The sequence below is a fragment of the Colius striatus genome, chromosome 10, assembly GCF_028858725.1.
Source record: "Colius striatus isolate bColStr4 chromosome 10, bColStr4.1.hap1, whole genome shotgun sequence".
In the NCBI taxonomy this organism is placed as follows: domain Eukaryota; kingdom Metazoa; phylum Chordata; class Aves; order Coliiformes; family Coliidae; genus Colius; species Colius striatus.
Genome location: NC_084768.1, coordinates 4,420,597 through 4,437,947, shown reverse-complemented (window position 1 = coordinate 4,437,947; position 17,351 = coordinate 4,420,597). Strand labels below are relative to the sequence as shown.

General features: G+C 43.3%; 1 protein-coding gene across 3 annotated transcripts in view; it reads right to left on the bottom strand.

Annotated features, from left to right (window-relative positions):
• The window catches only part of LRRC7 (leucine rich repeat containing 7), a 71,630-nt gene that overhangs the window by 13,756 nt on the left and 40,523 nt on the right, over positions 1 to 17,351 (bottom strand). The window contains exons 14-20 of one of the 3 annotated variants that reach the window (XM_062003620.1): positions 17,202 to 17,326; positions 12,231 to 12,431; positions 8,053 to 8,175; positions 6,682 to 6,793; positions 6,284 to 6,473; positions 3,661 to 5,338; positions 1,794 to 1,943 (exon numbers count right to left, since the gene is read on the bottom strand). In XM_062003620.1, coding sequence (XP_061859604.1) covers positions 1,794 to 1,943; positions 3,661 to 5,338; positions 6,284 to 6,473; positions 6,682 to 6,793; positions 8,053 to 8,175; positions 12,231 to 12,431; positions 17,202 to 17,326 — 2,579 coding nt within the window. The remainder of the gene's footprint in view (positions 1 to 1,793; positions 1,944 to 3,660; positions 5,339 to 6,283; positions 6,474 to 6,681; positions 6,794 to 8,052; positions 8,176 to 12,230; positions 12,432 to 17,201; positions 17,327 to 17,351) is intronic. The other 2 variants (XM_062003621.1, XM_062003623.1) reach the window with 2 other exon arrangements.

Here is a 17,351-nt window from a genome sequence, read left to right as displayed (position 1 = left end):
ATGTGAAGGAACATAATTAAACAATGCTAAACATTCATATTATTTGTTCAACAACACTTTTTTCAATGCTTTCCAAACAGTACAATAGAATACACCCCCTTCATGCAGTTCAGCATCACATTTTATATGGGCTTGTAGCAATGAAATGCTGGTGAAACATAAAGCAGAATAATTCACCCAAAACCACACTCCAAAACACGTCACTTCAAACACCTTCATGGATTTCCTCAGACATCCATATATTAGTATCTATATTCACCTGCAGCCTAAAATCCTTCAAGTGATACATAATACCTTGCTCCTAAATGCGTGTCAACAAACAGCACTACTATTTGGAGTTGATGTCAAATGCACCTCTTTTAAGGACTTCTGACAAGAATTAGTGTATACCCAAGCAGACAAACAAATTCTTTGAAAGAAAAAAACAGTATGAGCAAGACTGGAAAGCTGTCTGTGTCCAAACACACACACATCTACAGTTAAAGTTTGACCTGGATGTCACCAACTGAACAACAGAGAAGCACACACTAACACTGGGATTTGCTTAAATCCAGGGACAGTTGAATGGGAGGTGTAAATGAAGTTAACAGTGTATGGAAAGTAAGTTACAACAGGAGGAGCCTGGCAGTGGTCTCTGTGTGTGTGTGTGTGTGTGTGTGAGCTGCTCACTGCACAGCATACAATGCCTGTGCCTGCGCTAGCACGCTAAGCAGCACCACGACCTGTCCTCTGGCCAACCAGCGCAATCTGGGCACGTTGCTGCCATTCAACGACCCCATTCTTCTAACCAGGCTTGGATCTAAACTCTGAAACCGGGTGTTGGAACCTTCCTTTGGGAATTTCTGGCCCGTGTGAGCACGGAGCCCAGCCAGGGCCTGCCTGGGAGGGTGCCAGCTGGCCTGGGCCGAGACACGCCTGAGGCCAGCCCAGCAATTAACAGCACAGATGATCACATTTCAGCTCCTGGATCTGTGCTCCACTACCCCTTAATTACTCGCAGAGATGTTGCTAATTTGTACCAACAGCTCCCCATGCTCAAGGCAGTGAGATGCTTGGGGATGCTGGTCACCTCTAGCCCTGCAGTAGCCCCCTGCCATTACACACCACGTCTGCAGCTGGCTGCTGCTGCCACACACAGCAAGGTCTCAGCATCTCCTTCCTGATAACTCTGAAAACACTTCAGCAGTGTCCCTCTCTGGCTTGTCATATGTGCTTTTCCCATCAAACATTTGTTTGTGTATAATTTTGTCTGGATATACTTCTCGAGAATATATTGCCAGTAGCTGAAAATAAACAGTAAAAAAAAGAGAGAATGATTTTCTTTCTACAGGCATTACTCAATGGTTAAGTTTAAAATTAGCTTCGGTGTGGTAGGCACGTACTCAAAAACTCACCAACTCTTACAGCACACCCCATTAATGTTCAAATGTTCCAAGCCCTGTCTCTCAGGGCCTATTTAAATGCATACCCGACATTTCTACATTAACTTTCAGGAGATCAAAGAGTCACAAAACAAAACACGTTCTCCATTTCTGTGCAGAGATCAGGTCATTGAGAAAATGATCGCGTCAGTCTGTCACACAAGAGCAGAAAGCAGTAATGACAGCCATGTGAGCTGCTTAATCCAAAAAGCAAGATTACCCAGTGGGAAAACAGCACTGCTATCATCGTTGCTTTTTGGATTGTATATAGTATAAGCATGAAAAATAGGCAAAAGCTAAACCAGGAAAAAAGCAAGGAGTATCATCAATTCATCTCGTAATGCTGGTATATGCTGGCTATCCCATACTTACTTTCGGTAGAGGTAGCTCTTGAAGCATTTGGTTTTCAAATTTAGATTTAGTCTGCAAGTTTAAAGTCATGCTTCTGCCGGCATGCATTGCTGAAAACCCTCCAGAGTGCAGCATGCCAAGGCTAACTGTGTTGTGTTTGTAAGCAGCGGTCTGAGTAGAGGAAACAACCACGTGACAGGATATGAACACACATGCTCATCGAATCAAGTATCACACATATATGGTTAATTTCACAAAGTTTTAGTTTAAGCAAAACAAACAGTACCAAGAAATAAATAGCTTCTTGATGCATGCACTGGGTCACACGGAAGCAAATACATTGCTAGTTATACATAAAATGGATACCATAAAAGACTTCAACGCTGACGGCAGATGAAATATGTTGTTATCTGCAGTTTGAGAATTGGGGCATATAACACGGTACAAGTCTTTATTCTGCAAATACGGCCAAATTTGGGTACGCCTGCGCAACCGTGGACAGGCCAGAAAACGTGTATCTAGCACAAAAGGGCATCAAAGGCAGAGGCAAAACCCTGGGCAAGAAGGGTCTGTGCCACGTCAGGGCCTCTGCGATTGCTCCTGGCTGCCCCGAGGGACGAGCCGTGGCTGGGCCCTGCACACGCCGGCCTCTCGCAGGTCGCGGGAACATGGGCAGCGGCTGCTCCTGCAGTGGCTGCCGCACGGCAGGGCCCGGGCACGCTCAGAGGCCACGTCTCCACCACACAGCCCAGCTGCTCAGAGCTCTGCTTGCTGTCTGTTGCAAACACCTAGGAACTAGATCGCTGGCACCTGCGGGTTAAACTAGATCGAATCACCAGCGTCAGCTTTCCACCAGATAAAGTATGTTTCAAGCAAACACACATCGTAAACTAAGAGTAAAGGTATTTCCCAAACAAACAACATCTGGGAAGTGTTCATTTGCACCACAAACGTCTCTACTCGGGGTGTGCTATTTTGTCTAGGTACTATGTGTCCTTCCAATCAGTTTTACACAACACCAGGAGAACGGCTGAAGTCGGGAAGAAGCTTCAGCCTTCAAGCCAGGTTTTAGATTTTACCCATCTGACCCTGAATGATGTTTTAATATGCATCACACCCGAGCAACTGGCAGGTAATGAATATATTCACCCCAGACTCATGAGTACCTAGCATAAAATAGATGTACGGCCACATTTTGAAATTAATTGCTGTGTTTCATGACAGGAATTTTTCACAATCACTTCAGATTATGGGGAAATAGGTCATTAGTCAGGATCGTTACCAAAATCATGCACTATAATACTTGTACTGTTTTGTATCGAAGGTAAATAAGCATAACTTCCTACTGCTAAAAGGAGTAATAACCATCTTCCTTGTTAAAAAACATTGACAGTGTATATCCAATGACCTTTTCAGAGCTGAGGTACCTTTAAACCCCCTCCACTAGCAGTGATATGAAAGCTAAAAACCATTGTTTTACTGTTTATCGGTGATGTTTTCTCTTTATTTCCTTTAACTCAAAAGATGTATCCAGCATCTTTTAAAGCTCTCAAATCATTGCTGAAGTGGTAGACTTCAGCAGCACGTTCGCATCTGTTGATAAGGAGACTTTTTTTGTTGTTTTAATTATTTCAGATAGTGCTGCAGCAGCTCCTACATTAGTAACGTGCAGCACGGCGCGTTACTCGTGCAGAGACCCTTTATCACGGAGCCCGTCACTCCAGCTGCTTTTGAGCACCCCCAGACCCCTTTGTGGGCCGGTTCCTCTGACACCGATGCAGGAATTTCATTACTGGGAATTCTGGTGGTTACCACTGTACGTGCAAATAGTTTGACATACCGAAACACACAACTAAAGGCATTAATTGCAGAGAAATGCCAAACATACCCTGTCTAACCTTCTAGCTTCTATATGTCTAAGTAGCTGTTGTCTCCAGTCAGCGGGCATTTTAGCACAGCTCTCATTTCCCTTCACAGGGGTAGGCCTTGTCTTTATATCACTGTTATCGGAAGGCTTGTCGCCATAGTTACCCAAGTTATAGTCTGACGGTATCTTTTCCAGCAGAGCTGCCATTGTTGGCCTCGCTGAAACCGGCCTGGTTTGGGATGTGCCGTAACTCTCTGTACTGTAGCTTCTGGCAGACAACGGCCTCCTTTGTGTAAGGTTTTTAACTGGAAAGCTTCCAGTCTGGGCTTTCACTTCTTGGTAGGAAGGATGCTCGTCTTCGTACCTGCCGTTCCTCTTGAGGAACTGAGACTCAGAGACCGAGATACTGCCCTGGCGCTCCACGGGCCCTCGGTAGGGAGGCCGGCCATACCTGTCGGCCGGGGGCAGCTCGTGGGGCTCGCTGACTCTCCTGAACATGGACATCTCGGTGGAGCTGGCCAACGAATCCGCTCTCCTCAAGAACCCCGGCCGGGAGCTCTGGCTCGCAAAGGGAGCCCCGACCACGTCCTCATTCACCGAAGGCTGGGAGAAGGAGAACATGTGCTCCACGGGCGGGTAGCCGCGGTAGGCCCTCGGGCTGACCAGATCCTGGGGCAGGTTTTTAGTCTGCTGGGGAATGTACTCGGGGTTGAGCTGGAAAGGCGGCGGCAGCCTCTTCTCCGCGGTGACCTCCACTGCTCCCTGCGGGTTGAAGCTTTGGTCGAACTGGTAGACTTTCTTAGTGACGGACGACTTCTGCTGCGGCTGCACCTTGACGCTGCCGTAGGTCAGCAGCTCGTCGTCCAGCATGGGGACCGACTGGCTGCGGGACATGCTCAGCATGCCGTGCTCCGGGCCCAGCAGCTTGTCCACCCTCTCGTGGGTTCCTACAGTATCGTTACCAGATGCATAGTTTTCTAAGGGTATATTATACACTTTGTATGTACCAATGTCTATCTCATCGATACTTTGCGACTTCTTAAATTTGTTAGTTTTTAAATCCCTCATCATGGGAGAAAGTCGCTCTGTACTCTTGCTGATGGAAATAACGTTTTTGGAAGGATCTGGGCGACAGTGGATATGGGAAAAGACGTTTGTGAGACTTCTGTTAGCGTTTGAATCGTGATATTCCCACGCTATTCCTGGAGTGAAAGTGCTAGTCATTTCAGGAGACTCTTTGACATGATCTTTCCGCTCAGGCAAAGGGCTGGTGGTGGGGGTGCTTTCCAGTTTGGAAGGAAAAGCTGTCCTGTCTTCAAAAGGACTAGGGGTTCTGGTCCAATTTTGCCAAGGATTGGGAGGAGGCACTTCAGATTCGTGTGTGTTTCTGAGCGTCGGCTGCTCCAGCTCCAGGGGAATGCCGACTATCCTGTCTTGTCTGATCAACGGCCTGCGCCCGTGTGCGGACGTGCTTCTGGACTTGGTGGTGAGGAGGGGGTTGGCGCTGGGGTTCTCCACCGCGCTCTCCTCCGCGACGAAGCCCGTGTTGTCGTAGTGCGAGCTGTCGTTCCAGCTGTCGGCGAAGGTGTCGCTGAGCGGGCGCCGGTCCGTGCGTGCCGGCAGGTTCCCCGCCACGGCCGGCTCCCGCTGGCTCAGCAATGGCTTTGTCTCAAGGGGCTGGGGGAACGTCTGCGCCAGCCTGTGAAAACAAAACCAAACCAAACAAGATAAAATGCCCTCTATCAGAGGATGGAAGGAAGCAGTCATCAGAAAGATGCAATTATGAAGCAATTTAGTACTTGTCCATCTATACTCTGGCTTTGGAATCTTACTACGAGACATGTGCCCTGTGCCACCGGTTTAGTGTGAATGGCAGCAGCAGCTTTTTGTGCCACACTACGTATTCTGCAAGTATGTACCCAGAGAAACAAAGAAGTCAGTCAAAAGTCCTGCATGGCTCAATGCCATATTCATATAAACCCAGCTGAACACGTTTTCCTGCTTTAAAACCAATCTGCTGTGAGTACAAGGGAAGTTCTTTTTACACTTACATTATTTTCCTTTTAAGCAAAACCACCGGACTCCGTTTGTGCATGTTCTCACCATCAACACTTTATGCATCTCCAGCAAACAGGCTCCAGCCTCTCCTTAATGAAGAAGAGCCTGTGGGTGGAACTCTGTTAGGTGATATATGGCAGGAATGGACAGGGCAGGGTGTTTTCAGGTTGCCGATGGCCAGTGCAAATCACAGCTTTCAAAGAACTGTGTCCTTCTTAGAGGTCCAGGGCAGAGTGAGGCTCAGGCCAGCAACAACATGGGAGACACGCACTCTGCTATCTGTGCTGAACTACAGCCAGCTGCAGCTCAGGACCACGGAGAGCACAATAATTGCAGCTCAATTACTGGCCTCTTTCAACGTGTGGTTATAGCACACAGTTGAAAAACCATCTGTAGAATTACTGATGTTTACAGAGTACGAATGGGTGGCCTATTCTGGTGCACATCTGCCACCTGCATCTCTGCAAAAATGGGGTAAAAACCTGCTGGTTTTTTAACTGAATGCCTTAACATACAGCATGCAATCACTTTGAATGCAGATGACGATGTAAGGGGAAAGGCAACCAGAAGCTGTGTTAAGAAAAACCGAGCACACCTGTTCCCCCACAAAGAGTTATTCACTGCTTCTTTAGCCGTTGTCTGCAAGGACCCCATTTTAACATGCGCGTTGGAGGACCCTGAGGAAGCCTGGGAAGGGGAATAGTCTGAGTAAGTGCCTGAGGAAACGCTGTTATTCAGACAATGGATTTTATCTGCTTCAGACTCATCTGTCGATTCTGAAAGAAAACACAGCAAACGAGGGATTTGAAAGCTAAACTCCAGAAAAACACATTCTAAAACTGATACTATAGAGATATCTACATGTGCACAAATATGCACGTGACACCTTTTAAAACCAGTGAAGTGTGGAACGTCTTAAGTAATGTGTCTGTCTGTGTACATTACACATGCTTTCATCTACAAAGTTTAAAGTCAAGTTAGTACCTTTCTTCTCTTTACCCAGAAGAACAAGTTTGGGTGGGTACAACGGAGTCTCTGGCATGGAAGGACGAAGTTCCCCTATCCTCATCTCACTGGCAGGATGTCCAAAGGCATCCTGAGGAATATAACAATGTAGAGTAAACATAGGAAACAGAATCCACTTCAAACCACAATGAACAAACATTTCACAGCTGCCTTGTTGTGAATGAGACAGCACGCCGAAACCCCACCATTCGGGTAGTGTCTAATCACGCTGACTTATCAGCTACAAGCTCTCGTTAGTCCTACATAAATACTTGTAAAAATCACGGTGATGTGTTAATCTGCAAAGCGTGGACAAAACAGATGGAACTCGCAAGACACATCAAGGCCATGTAAACATGAAGTAAAGGTCACAAAAATGCAAGCTTCCAGTGGGAACAAATACAAATTCAAACAATTACTGTTTATTTCAGGTCTTGGCATTCCTCATTCTTTTACTCGTGGCACAAGTCCGTCCACAGATTCAACTGTCCCTATAGCTATGTTTTAGTTAAAATGACTTTGTCTCTAAAGAGGGGTTTTTCTTTTTCTTTGCTAAATTAAAATGATTTGGATTCCATAAACTTCTCCCTGAGAGTACAGCAGATCTTAACCTTCAAAGACCACCCTGCACAGCTGTTTTGCTGTTCTAGCCAGCAAGAGGATATCTACTGAAAATAACACGAGTTTAAAAGTGGAAAGCAACCCTTAGAAAGGGATATTTTAAATGAGGACATTTAAATTAGGCTGACAGGATAGGTAGAAGGAAATGAGGACACAAATAGGGAATCTGTGGCGTTTCTTATCCCCGGAAGAAAGTTAACAGGTTTACTCTCCATTAACCGGCTTTTGTAGCAACAGAAGAAACAGACATTTGTAGAAGCATTTGTCATGTGAGTTATCCTTGAAGAATATCATTAAATTTATGCAATAGATATTTTAATCATGCTGCATTTGGTGTTCATCTGGAGGTAGGACCTTACCAAAATAGCAAAGAACAGGCACCTTCACCACCCATTTGATTAACCCCCTCAGTGCTAACATTGAAGCAGACATAGCTACATATTGATTCTTACATGGTGTAATATATTCAAGAGTTTAAAGTGCTTTCCCATGCAGAGGTCCCTTGTTGTGTGTGCTATTTCTTACGTAACACAAGTGATGTACATACAACTTCAAGATAACAATAGTGCAACAGCATTTTTCCAGTGCAGCGCAATCACCTTTGAGTGCAGTGTAACCAACTTATGGAAAAAACACTTTTTTCTTTGAGAAAGAAAAAAAGTGCACAGCATTCACAGAGTGTGAAATTCTCCCCCTTTGAAGCATGGTGCACGTTAAGCTTCTTTGTACCTCTGAGCTTTTAGTATGCGCTTCTTTCTCCTTGCTGTCTGGGATTTCCAGAGTTGATTTATGAGTGTTGTCTGTATCAGACAGGTGACACTTTGGGAATTCTTTCTTTTCTGTATCTTGAACCTAGAATCCCAATATTGTGCCATGAAACTTCCAAGAGTTATAAGCTTAAAATAACACTGTTTGCTGTAAGACAAGAAGAACCAGCAGTTCTTTTTTTGACAGAATGATGAGTACAGGTTTTTATTTCAGGTGCATGATACTAGTTGGATGCATCTCACGGAGGCTGCTGGCTGTCAATGGAGAATGTCTCAGGTCTTTTGCAGAAAAGCCACTTTGTGGTCCATCAAACATAACCCAGGCCTACATGCCCCGTGTATGTGGGTTTGCACAGAGCACTGTGTCCAGACATGTAATGCTGCACCTCCTCAGTCTCTCATGCAGGTGGAGACAGACAGAGCAGTAGCCTCAGGGGATCAAGTGATTTCTTGGACTGTTTTAGGCTTTATTGTGGAGCCAGCCCTGAATAATGCCCATCCAGTCCAGACACTTAGGTAAGATCAGGCAAAAGTCAGAGTAACTCAAAATGAACTATGCAACACGTGACATCCCATCTGAAGAAAGGTCTGTTGTGAGTTGGACCTTCAGATGAGTAAATCATGACTACCTGACTCCTTTGACAAGAGGGCACCAAGCTCATAACTGCACTAAAGATCTTTTATGCCCATGGACAAATCAAAAACACTGTAAGGAAGATATTTCTGACTCCTGGTAAAATATAGGCAATTCTGTTGCAAAAAGCTTACCAAGGTATGGGCTTAAAGCACAAGCAACACAAAAATCTTTCCTCTCCAAATCAGAAGAAAGTGTCATAATGCATCTCACTAGTGGAAGACAGCTCCCACAACAGACACATCAACTGAATCAACTGAAGCTGGGCATCCTGGGGGAAATAGAAGTGTGTAAGTCTTCCCAGAAAGGCAAGATGATCTTTTAAGACAGATTCTGAAACTTTCACTGAAAAGCAAAGAAAAGCATTGTTCATCTCCACCCCTCCACCCACCCCCAAAAATCCCACAAAGTCACAAGGACTAAGGTCTGACTTTGACTGAGATGAGATGAAGATCTCGGGAGATCCTGTTCACCTGAAGTGGCATTTTCCTAGCTGTTAGCATGGGCATCTGCATCAGATCACTCAAAGGATAACCATTCCTCCTTTTCACACAGGATTAATGAACCTGCTAGGAATTAACACAGAGGATGGAATGTTGTAGGCTGGAGTAGAAGAGACAATTTTTAAAATCCAAAAGTGAGAGTTCTACAGAATTGTTTATAGTTTGTCAATCCAGACATATCAAGAATATTAACTACAAAGATCTTAACTGCTGACTTGTGGCATTTCTCACTCTTTCTCATGGAAAAGCTACACAAAGCACTAAGTTATCCCAGGCTTCTTTTTGTCCAAAATGCACAGTTCTCAAAACAACCTGGGACAATGAGGAGGCTTGTTTTAATTGATGAGTAATTAAGAAACTGCTTGCTTATTACAGCTGAAAGTGAGGGGTGATATAGGGGATTTTAAATGTAGCCTGTTACTCATTTCAGATGCTCCCTTTAATTATTTAGAAACAGTTTTGTGAAGAAACATGTGTAAATGAACTGCCAGAAAACCCAAAAGAGATCAGAAAAGAAACCAGCCTGGCTGGCCTCTGAGGATGAAAAAGTGAGCATTGCACCTGAAATTAAATTACCTTGTTATCAGAAAACTGCCTTCAGTCTCTATCAGAACACACCTGCATGTTCAAACTGTATTTTAACCCAAGGCTTGAAAAGCTTGTCTCCTAATTATCTGAAAAGCAAATGGAGCTTAATTATGTTTTATTTAATGTGTTACAATTGAAATCATGCTAATAGTACTCAGAAAAGAATTCACACTTTTTCTACATTTTCCTGTCCTCTGCCTTTATCTTCATGCTGGAAGCTAAAGAGAGGAGACTGTGTATCTCATCCTGCTTCAGAGCCGTAAAACCTTTTCAAAGTGATCATTTGGATGAATGATAAGACAGTTGTGTCACTAGTCTTGACCAAGTACTGGGGAAAAGAAAATCCAAGAAAGTTCCACCATCTTCACTACCATAATGACAGGAGATGAAAGAGACATCTTCCCTGACATGATGGAAACAGTCACGCACTCACATCAATCGCTCGTGGCAGAAAATGAACTAGGAAATTGCAATCACATTATTTAATTGCACTTCAGGAACTACTGCTGGCTCTTCAGCAATTCAACTATTTTTATAGAAGGCTTTTTGTGATGCTCACACAATTAACAGTCCATGTACATTCACAGAATAACTAGGGATGATTATTTTTGCACAAGAGAATGTGTTTTTATTAAAGAATGAAGTGTAAGAATTCAGGGTTTTTTTTCATCTTTGTGTTAGAACCCAGTATGTGGCCTCACAAGCATTTCAGAGTAACTGTGGTGTTTTATGGTGTTACTGCCTTTTACTCTTTCCCTACAGCCCCATGGTGGAGGCTTCACTGGGCTCTGCATACTCACAGGACCCTCTGCTGTGCCTCTGTTAACTGGGACGTTAACATTTCAGTTTAACAACTTCACATTTAGTTTAACAGCAACTAAACCAGCATCACCACCTGTTTCTGCAGCCCGTGTCACCAGACACAGTCACATCCCAAACACCTAATGTCTTTGCCAGACAACATCAATTCACACTCCAGACAGATAATATGTGTGTTCACAGCAGGGATGATTAAAACTCATAGAAAGCTATTAAGAACAATCAAGTTCAAAAGCTTCATGACAGAAAACAAATGGTATGTATTCAGCAGAACAGGTCCCTGCTCAGGCTGCAAGACATGAGTTGGTTCAAAGGCTAGATTTACATAATAAGAGAGAATTTAATGAGCAAAAAGGAATACTGGTGGAATTCAATATTTCATATTTAGATAAAAACATGAATGCTTTAACTTAAACATTTCAGTTTGAAGCAGTATTTGAAAGGGTGCCTAGGTTTGAAGATAGGCTTCTGAAGTCATCTTAAGAGAAAACTTTCAGCGTTTGTGTTTCTTTTTTAAACAAATAGAAAGGTTTAACTGTAAATAAAACACACAATACTGAAAAAGCAACCACGGTGACTGCTGAAGATGCAAGAATAGCCAGCCTGTTTTAAGGATATGGGAAACTGAGGAAGGGAGATTCATGCAGACACCAGTAGTCACAAACAGGAGTGTTTCAAGGACAATGAATTTATCATAATGCTTAAATAACAAAGGAGCAAAAAGAGAATGTGATGAGGTTTTTTCCTCCCCTTTATTTCTTTTGAATATTAAGACTTCATAAAGATTTTCAAGCATGCTGGTATTCCTGTAGACCTGTCCAAGCTTATGAACCATCAGTACGTACTGGCAGAGTAAGAGACTTCCCTTATTTATAAACTGTGCCTGCACAAAGGAAATGGTTAGTGTGAATGTTAACGGGTAGATGCCCTCTCAGCTATTTGTAACAGCTTTGCACAGGACTGCAGTATTTGGGAATGCACCCTTTGGACATTCATGCTGGAACAGAAGATTTGTTACTATGCCTACTGATCCACTTCTGGCAAACAGCTTACTGGCTAGGTTCTGCAAATCATTCAGTGGCTGCTCAGAGGGTGCCTGATTTGAAGGTCCCTGTAGTCAAAGAACCACTCCTGTTAACTAACTCTCAACAAGGTTAGTTGGCTATCTACTAGATGTAATGTGAACAGCAGAAGCAGAAACCTAATGGCATAGAAGGGTCAGTCAGAACAAACTGATTTGTCATTAACACGTTTGACGCAGAGATACGCGCATTTAAGTCTGAGATGTAAGTTGTGATCAGGTCTGTTTTCCTGCTAATATGCAAATCTCTCATATCATTAAAGTTTAGGAGAGTGCTTGTATATATCAGTACCAGAATTCAGACTTAGGTAGGGTAAAAATTGAAAACTCAGGCTGACAGACTCAGTAGCATTGGGAAAACCAGCAACTTAATATAAAACTAAATTAACTTAGTGGAATGAAACTAGAATCTGTTAGGTATGAAGATCACAGCAGATGCAGAATGTCATTTGCTGGAGTTATGTCAAAAACCCCATCTTGAACTCTCGAGAGGAACAACAATCCTTTTACATTACCTCCACTGAAATCTCCTTTGGTGCCATGGGCCACTTGTGCTCATACTTTTCTTTCACAGTTTGTTCACTGTTCGCAGTTGGTGTTGAGTTCTCAGGCCGTACTCCATGGCTTGTTTTGCCCACCAGATTTTGAACTGATTTTACCATATTCTTTAAATCCTCCGGGTAGGGAGTAGGATAACGTTTTAGATTTATTTCAACCTGAACATTCATAAAAAGAATTAAAGCACAAATACAAGATGAAAACAGCATGCAAACTAAAACCGTGGTTACAGTACTATGGCTAAGTGTAAGCTCCTCACATTCCTAATTAATCTGTTTGAGGTAACGTGTTACACAAAGCTATCTTCAGGGATTTTTGGGCTTAAAGTTGCTCTCAAGTTACAAGTGTGTCAACCTATAATGGAATTTCAGTGACATAAAATAACGGATGGGAATGGTTCCCTATAAGCCTATCTTTCACCCCGTGAGCGTGTTGTATTTTAATTGTACCCTTTGCTTGAGAATACTGATGTATGAAATCACACTTCTTCAAAACAGCACTGTTGTAAATGCAGAATTAATTTAGCTAGGTTCAGTGTACTGAATTAATCTGAATTACCTATGGCAGCTGAGAACAGAATCTGATCTACCGGGAGCTATTTTCTCTTTCAGATATATAACGCACATACAGGCACTCAAGTGTGTGTTAATCTTTTCTTACATAGCAAATACAGGAAAACAGACTCAAACTACCACAGCAAAATCCCTAAGTCACACTGAGCAGGATTTTCACTGACTGACAGACCCTACAGATTTTCTAGAAAACTGCATGTTTTTGGTTTATAACTTTTATCACTCAGAAGTAGAGAAACCTTGTATTTCCCGAGTCCAAAGCAATCCTAATCTGAATACAATTCTACAAATCTCATGGTTGGATGAAAGGGCAGGAGCATCTGAGAAGGCTCACAGATGACATCAGCCCCCTGTCATCTGGCAAGACATTACACTATCAGCACGTTGCCCTGCAGTAAATGACCGTGTTGGGAATGACTCAAGGAGGAAGCACAACATACATGATTCTGACCTCACCTTACACCTACCACACCGTGTTACAGACATATTTTGTCTGCTGAACACCACATCACATCATGAGAAGACATGCAGAGGAAACTGAAGTGTGCAACCAAGAAAGCATGACCTGGGCAAGGCTGCTTGCTCACAGCAGATGATGCCTCCCTCTCCTCCATAGAGCATCTCCTGTCCTCCCCGCTCCATCCTTCACACTGCAAACTGGTCCTATCCCCACTGCCTTTATTCAAACTGTGTCTGAGGCTGTGGCTTAAGCACCCACCTTGGCACTCGGAGGGTGAAGCAGAAAGGCTCTGTGGAGCCACCAGTCCCTGCCCACGGCACCCACCAGACACAGAAGCTGAAACACAGAAGGTGCTGCCTGAGCCTGCCGCTCTCTTTGGGCTTGAATTTGGGGTGGAGACGCCACAAAATCCTTCAGTGGAGTGAAATTACAGCTCCCAGTGCACACAGTGTCAGGACAAATGTTCCTGATTACGAGGTGGTGAGATTTGAACACACTCCCCGTGTACCACGAGACAAGTATTTGGAAGCAGGTACCACAAAGAAGCTTTAACCTCATCGTGTACGTGAGGTAAGCAAAGGGAGCTTACTTTTCATAGCTATTACAGCTGTTGGGCTTTCATTTCCTAATGAGCAGGAAAACACCTGAGTTTGGATTCAAATGAATATGGGCTGGTTTTAGAAATACAAGCAAAAGTATGATCGATTTGGAAAAGAAAACTACATGAAATATTAGCATACATTCTGAACCACAATAGAAGAAACGTTACAGATAATAGATTCTGACATGACTCCAACATAAAACGTTACAATGAATGACCATGATGTCATGTGTTAATAAAGAACTCCAACAGAAAAAAGAAATTAAGTCTGTAAGGCATCACTAAAGCTTTGGTTGATTTACGGTTGAAAGAAATCGTATTCAGATGTGGCCTAATCAGGCAATCGCTTTTGCACAGAAGCTCAGACCATCGTGTAAGCTCAAGGTCTACAGACAAACACAGCGAAAAGCCAGGTCGACATATCCACTAGCATGCAGATATTTTCATTACTGATTTAGACTTAGAATTGCAGAGGAGATCCGTACTCCCTGACGATACAATTCCTCTACGTTTGATGCTACATCAAAAGTAGCGTGACCCTGAAGACAGGATTTTTGGGGTTCGAAATTCCTGATGGAAGGAGTCATTGAGCAATTCCAGTTACCACATCTATTTTAACATATAGTTGGCCGAGAAATCAGTTTGAACTATGAAAAAGTGAAATCTATGTCTGCTTTTATAAAACACTACCAGCGTTCGTGGTGATAGTTTAAGGCATCCTTCAGATTCATCTCATTAAGGTTTGGTGAAGCTGCTAGAAGCATACACATTAAAACTTCCCTAGGACACGTGGGAACACACAGCTGGAGGGACACACGTGAAGCTTTCAAAAGGTTCCAGCAATTACCTTTTAGTTCACATGCATGATTGTAAGCACAGGCTGCTGAGCAGCACGGTCAAGTGACTCTTTAGAACACTTTTATGGTCATTCATATATAGAGATGAACTGGCATTACTGGGAAAGAGCACAGAAATACCAGCAGGATTCAAACAAGCATTTTCATCTTACTAATAGCAATGGAATTGGAGCTCATTTTTTTCATGGCTTGGGCAAAAAGGCTGTGGTCCATGATAGAGAAAAACCCACACATACCTTCAGTGGAAAACCTTTTCCTTCTACAGCCTGGCATGATTTCCTGGGGTTGAACAGTACTATTATTTCTCTACTTTGAGTGTTTAAAAACTACAGGTATTTATGGGTATCTGGTGAACACACAGGGAGATATGAGAGAGAGGAGGGATGTTGTCTTCAAGGAACACAGATGTAAGGAAATATCTGATCAGCTCCCAGCTCCTTGCTTGGCCCTGCAGTTAATCATTCTTCTCTATATAAGCAATAACTATAGCATTAGCTGCAAAACGTAGCGCTTTGGTCTGATGAGAAAACATTAGGATTGTGATGGAGAAGAGGAACAGTGGATTGTATACGGGAACAGAGGAGTCTCATGCAGTGGTTTATACCCATTTTCTATGGATGAGAGGCGGAACGGTCAAGAAAGAACTCTAGGAAATGTATTTTAGTGTTGGGCTCTTACACAACTAGGAAGCAGAGATATAAAGGATAAAGACTGTCTTGATCTTTGCATGAACAAGTCAAAATGTTAAGGAGAGGTGCAGCCCTGTGGACATGGACTTCCCCCTTGGCACAGCCCGCTCCTGGCTGCTGGCCGTCCTTCTCCTGCTCTGCGGGCACCGGGCTTGGCTGCAGCTGCCCTGCCAGCCCTGCTCCCAGATCACAGCTTGGCAGCAGCTGCCAGCAATGAGCAAACAGCCCGGGTGAGGAGCACAGCAACCAGGGCACCCCGTGCACCCTGGGCAGCTCTGGTGCAGAGCACGGGGCCTGGGATCACACCAGCAGAGCCATCTGCTCACGACACGGGCACAGGGCAGGTATTTTCGTTAAGTGCTGTTTCTAGGAAACCTGAAAACGTGGTGCAAGTGCCTCGGCTGTGTTTGCCTCCCCCTTTTTCCACACAGCAGATGGCAGGATCTGAACTGAAGTTATAGGAACTGCATTCATGGACTGTTTTTTTTCTACAAGAACAGTTTATTTGAAGGCATCATTTGTTTCAGCCACTCATAGTGTTCTGAATTACATTAAACCTAAATGGCTCAGTGCTATAATACATGTGCTACAGGTCAGTATCTGAAATAACGCTTGCAAGTAACATAATACAGTAAATTATCTTAGAAACTGGTATCTATCTGCTTCTCTGTTAATGTGTCAGCTGTTCTGTGCATGTGGACAGCCGCATTTCCCACAGTTAACGTTCTGATAAGAAATGGTGGAACAATATAAAACTACCCCAAGTGCTCCAACGTGACCCATCAATCTGCAAATTCAGCTGGGGTAAAAATTCAGCTCCATCTATTTATTTTGAGGCAAAGGTTGCTTTTTAACCTCGTTTCCTGTTTTACTAATGCAGGAGTCCCTTCCCTCTGGTTACAAGAGCGAGATAAAAGCTCTTATTTGGGAAAAACACTGAAAAGAAAAATCCAGCATTTCCAGGAAGATCTAAATGGAATGTGAAACAGTTGTTTATAACAGCATTGCTACTTATAGAAGTAAAATATCACTTAAATCTCCTCATATGTTTTTTGCCCCTGGCAATACATTTTAGGTTGGGTATCCTCCCCCAGGTGACAATTTGCTGTGTTTAAGTGTTTGATATGGGGTCATTTCTTTATATTATTCAAGAAATAGAAATTTTCATGGTCCTGACAATTATCCTTCTAACAATGGAGCTTATTAAGGGCTTAACTGAACATTTTGGAATGTAAACATTTTCCAGGTAAATGAGGGAGGATATCTGTGTTTTGCTCTTCATTTTTGGTAGGTTACAAAGATTGATGAGAGATTCCCCTCTCCACTGCACATTCCATGAGGCTGCAACACTCTCATTGGGTTCCACTCTGAGAAGAATGTGGAATCCCCAGTATGATCTAAATATTTCTAAAGAACTAAGTGGCTGGACATCAATTCTAAGTCTCCCAACATTTTGTGTTAATTTTGTCTTCATGACAAAACACCTCTCACAGTAGGAACCTGGCCTTAGGGCCTGAACTGACATAGGAAATCAAAGGTTTGCTGTCTAAACATCAGGAGCAAGAGCTGAAATGGGTAACTTGTACTTCAGGAAGAACAGAAATGCTGTTCTTCCTCAACTGCTGTGATTGAAATACGGTGACGAGTACTTTCTGGCCACGTAGAACACAAAAACAGCTCAATTCAAGATCTGTAAATTGAACCCTGTCCATAACATGTGAATAGCAGAATAAATCCAATACAACTTACCTTAACTTTCCCTGCATTTTCCTCCTCTTCCTTTTTCTCTTCAAATTCAAAGGCAACAGTCATACGTTGCTGTCTCTGCTCCTCCCATAAAGTAGGGTTAAAACTATCACTGTCTGACTGGAAATCTACAGTTAAATTGCAAACAGCAAT